This window comes from Pterocles gutturalis, unplaced genomic scaffold, assembly GCF_000699245.1.
Source record: "Pterocles gutturalis isolate BGI_N339 unplaced genomic scaffold, ASM69924v1 scaffold42874, whole genome shotgun sequence".
Classification (NCBI taxonomy): Eukaryota; Metazoa; Chordata; class Aves; order Pterocliformes; family Pteroclidae; genus Pterocles; species Pterocles gutturalis.
In genome coordinates, this window is record NW_010137273.1 from 419 (window position 1) to 5156 (window position 4738).

Below are 4738 nucleotides of genomic sequence, written 5' to 3' on the forward strand. Positions count from 1 at the left end.
GTGGAGGATGCCTTCTCCAGACAGGCGGATGGACTGCAGGACCGCTGGCTGATCTCTCTGAGCAAACCCAGCGAGAATGACAAGCACTTGCTAATGACTCTGGCAGGGGAACAGGGTAAGTGCTTCGAGAAGGAGACTTCCTGTGACAGAGGGGGTGTCCGACATGTTGGAAGGAGCTTTTTCTCTCCAGTCCATTTCAATCCCACCAGTTCCCAGTGTTAAGTGGGCTTGAGGGATAGAGAGCAACTGAGGACATAAGACCCTTTTTCTTCACATCTGCCTTCTAGGTTGTCCCTCACTGCTTGCACGAAGGTCCATCTTCTGCGCTTTCCCTCCTGCTTTGCACGCTCCCTGGATTGCCTTCACTCGAGCATCCATCAGCCTTATCCCAGTGCTTATATACTTTGCTCCGTGGGTAGGCCACCGCAGTGGCAGGACATGACAACCTGCTCTTAGGTCACGTCTTAACACTTCTGAAGTCTTGTCCAAACTGGGCCAGTCTTGATGGTGCCTTCCCTGCATCCCCAAAGAAACAAAACCTGACAGTGAAAGGTGGGCTGGGCTGGAACAGTTTACCATGTCTTTAGTCCCCTTCTGGTAGGGAATGCTTTTCCTGTACTGCTTCTGCTGCCTCCTTAGTGATGGAGGCCTCTAATATTGACATTATGGCCTATATATATATATAAAGCCAACAGTATTCTAAAATGCCCCACAGTGACAGGAAAACAGAGCTAACATTTAAGTGATATTTGCTGTATTGATGCCTTAAATCATTGCATGTCTTCCAAGCCCTTTGGCTGGAGCATATGCCAGTGAAAAGGCTTTTTGATGAGCAATTGATCTTCTAAACTAAAACCTTCATGCCGTCATGCGAAGGGACATCTCCCTTCCTGGAGAAGAAAACAGGTCTGACCTCCAGCAGCACAGCCCAGCCGGGAGATATCCCTGAATTTAGAAACCTCAGGAACCAAAGTATTTTCAGCTCTGAATAATCAAGCTTTTGTTCAGTTTCTCTTTTTATTGCTGTGCAAATGAAGGGAGAAATGAGCCTCAGCCTCTAAATCTTCCCTTACTATTCCTGTTCTCCTGGCTTGGAGAGCATCCTGGGAGCTGTTGGGGAAGGAGGGTCCCAGGAAGGGCTGGCTCAGTCTGGACTGGTGGCTCCCTGGCTGAAGCTGTCTCCTGCTGGAGTGGAGCTATTCCAGCACATTTCCTGCAGCCTCTGCTGTTGTGCCAGCCACACCACCTCGCCAGGGCGTCCTGCAGAGCAAATCCCATCTGCTGAAGGTTGTGATAGGTAAGCGTGGAGCTCTGTGGGAACATCTTGAGTGCTGCAGCTCAGGATCAAGTTGTGCTGGACAGAGAGGCTGGGTCGGGTGGCATAGGCACCTGTCTCCATGATGACTTTTTGGATGTTGCTGCTCGCTCCCAGAGCAGACACAGATCCTGAGAGCTGCTGTGGCTGTGGGAAGAGCACCTAGGTGCCTCTGCTATCAGTTTGTGCTCGGATTTTTTTCCCCCCTTTGAAGAACACTTGGAGGTACCCTTGGCTGCAGTCCTTGTATGCTTTCAGCCTCCTGACATAAAGTACCTATACACAAAAAATGTGTATTCCCCTACCTCCATCCCACTGGGGATTTCAGGGTGATGAGTAGATCTGTCTGAGCTGAGAGAAGCACTGATCTCTCCCTCTCCTTCTTTACAGGTGTCATCCCTACAAAAGATGTTCTCATGGCACTGGGGGATGTTAAGAGGAGCTTAGCCGAGGTAAGAGCCCGACTGCCTGCATCCATTTGTTAAGACTAGCTGTACAATTAGAATAAGCAACTTGGAAACTAGGAGCTTATCTCAGTCTAACCGAGTGCTGAACCCACAGGGGGCAAACGGATGTGTCAGACACTTGGCGAACTCCCTTCTCCCCTCTCCGGTAGTTGCCAGGCCATCAAATGACCACTCCCATTAAGAGAGTGACTGTGGGTTATTTCCCTCCCTGCGTTTCTGGCGTGGTTGTGAAGCTGCTTTTCGCACGTTCATTTTGTTGGGATACTTGGTCTCATCCCTTTGACGCTATTGCCTGTGGTGACGTGGGTGCTGCAGAGCCCCAGACTTGGCCCTGCTCGCCCTACAGCTGATGGACGTACATCGGCTGCTCTAGTAGCTCAGCTTTGCTGAAGGAGGTGGGAGAGGTGCCTGTACTAGGTGGGACACGCTCACACACCTCCTTCCTGCAATCCCAGAGTCTCCTTTAGACAACTGCCTGCACAAGGCTAGCTGCCTCTAGTGTTCACGTATTCCCCTCTCACCCTGGAACAGGATAGAGATGAGGACAAATTAGTCCCATGACCTCTGACTTTGCCCCTTCAGCCTATGGCATATGTAGGCACTGAGGGATTGATTCTGCTTGGGTTTGAGTAATTCTGCTGACTTCGGCAGCAGAGTTGGTCCACTCCCTTGCTGGCTGGCTGCTCTCAGGTTTTTCCTTGACCTAACAAACTAGTGCAGTTAGACAAAGCAAATCCAGCACTCAGTGCTGTATTGATCAGCTTATACCAGAGGCAGTGTGAAAAGCCAACCCTCTAGAAATTGTGTGACTGAAGTATCGGCAGCTAGAACTGTCCAGAAAGAAGGATTCATGTTGGTGCAAGGTTTGACTTCTTTGTGCAATTGTGACCTTATGTTAACGTGCATCCTTCCAGAGCAGCCTCTCCACCTGCCTCCAGCTCTATCAATAATGAAATGCTGCTCATTGCACTGGCCTTGCACTGGCACGAGCTTGGAAGGAGGAGGGAGGATATTCCTTTACACCCATCATACTTACTGTTCAGTTGATGCATAACCTGCTTGAAATCTGCCAAGTCACTGGGACCCAAGCTGGGCTTTGTTTGCTGACAACCACAGGGGGCCCATTTCTAGGGCAGCTTTTTGAATCAGCAGGCAGCTGTCCACTTTTAAGACCTCTGAAAGACCACTATACCCTCTTAGGACAAGAGCTTTAATGGAAACCTAGTTATTATGGTTTCATTCTCTGTCACACAGTCACCAAAGCCTCAGCACCTATCAATGGTCCATAGTTTGTTTTGCATACTCTCAATCACGGGCAGTTTCTCTCATGAAAGCCTCCTTGTCTTGCACGTAGGTATGATTCTTGTGTAGGTATGATTCTTGTGTAGGTGATCAAGATAACATTGTACCTACTGTCACTTGCTGGCATCTCAGCTTTCATGGAAGATGATTTTATATTCCGTTATGTGCCTTCTGGTCCTGTAAGACAGTGTACATCCTGACTCCCCAACCTTGGCTTTTAGTTCCTCTGCCCACAGTGATGGTCCTGTGCTTGGACCCTGGAAAATCTGAACAGGATCCCACCAGGCTGCAGGGCAGAGGATTTAGCATACCCCTTTCTTCCTTCCTTCCAGATTGGCATCCAGAACTACTCAACCACCACAAGCTGCCAGTCGCACCCCAACCAGACACGCAGTGACTATGGGAAACTCTTTGTGGTACTGGTGATCATCGGCTCCATCTGTGCCATCATCATTGTGTTGGGGCTCATATACAACTGCTGGCAGAGACGCCTGCCCAAGATGAAGAACATGGTGAGCACTGGATGGGTGGGGAAGGTGGCTAGACTCTTAGGCCTTGAGATGGGGGGGATTGGAAGGTTGAGGAGGAGATTGTTTTCCTTTGTCCGCTTACTGGACATAGCTGGAGACACTGCTGGAGCAGCAAGGGAGCCAATTCAGGCATAAGAGAGGTGCAAACGTGTCTCTTGCTGTGCTCAGGACACCTCATTTCCACTGCGAGGGCTGGGCTCGGAGTAAATTTACCTTTTCCCACTGACCCTGCAATGTCCTCGGTGACCCTCCTAGCCTGGTCTGATTGTGCATCTCTGCAGCATTGATACCTGTCCTCCTTTGTCTCCATTTGTGATCCTCTCGTCCTTTGCAGTCACACGGCGAGGAGCTGCGCTTTGTTGAGAACGGCTGCCATGACAACCCCACCTTGGATGTGGCCAGTGACAGCCAGTCAGAAATGCAGGAGAAGAAGCCAAGCGTGAACGGTGGAAACACCATCAATGGCCCCGACAGCTGGGATGTCCTGATCAATAAGCAGGCGAGCGAGGACGTGGATGTGTTTGAGGAAGACACGCATCTTTAGAAAATGAAGGGAGGGAACCATCCCCTTAAATACACTTGTCTTTCTCCTGTCTTGACTGAGGGACCATGGGATCAGGTGGCTTCTCAGGAACTTCTTAAAGGCTGGGGACAGGTCAAGTGTTTGGGCAAGTTTTCACAATAGAAGTCCTGAGCCTGCATCTGAGGCTTGGAGCCAGGAGGATCACTGAACAGAGGGAAGTGGGAGGGGTGGGTGTGTAGGTCTCTGTGTGTGTGTTCCTATCAGTAGCACCAATGCTTTCATCACCTTTAAATGCACTTACTGTAGCTCTCTGGTAGCAGATGAGAGTGGCTGGGCTTGAGAAGCAAGGCAGTGAGGCTAAGTCTGCCACCAAGAGTCCAGCTTTGGGGAGCAAATTCACTTTGGAGTCCAGCTGGAGCTATGGCAGCCAGATCCTGACCTTGAGATCACGTTCAGTCCCTGCAGGTGCTGTAAAACCAGTGCATTCTGGATGGAGGAGAGCCAAGGCTCAGTCAATGTCCTGGGCAGTGTGCATTCCACCTGTGAAAAAAGATCTATTTTATTATTTATTTTTTTTTTTTAGTGCTCTAGCATTCAGCTG

The 4738-nt window shown here is 50.0% G+C and overlaps 1 protein-coding gene across 1 annotated transcript; it reads left to right on the forward strand.

The window, feature by feature from the left end:
• Nucleotides 1–6: 6 nt before the first annotated feature.
• LOC104468440 (podocalyxin-like protein 2) lies at nt 7–4158 on the forward strand (the record flags this gene model as incomplete). The annotated part of the gene is made up of 4 exons (XM_010082561.1): nt 7–115; nt 1706–1767; nt 3417–3596; nt 3949–4158. Coding segments are annotated over 4 exons (561 nt in total), but the record flags the coding sequence as incomplete, so codon positions are not given.
• Between the last annotated feature and the right edge of the window lie 580 nt (nt 4159–4738).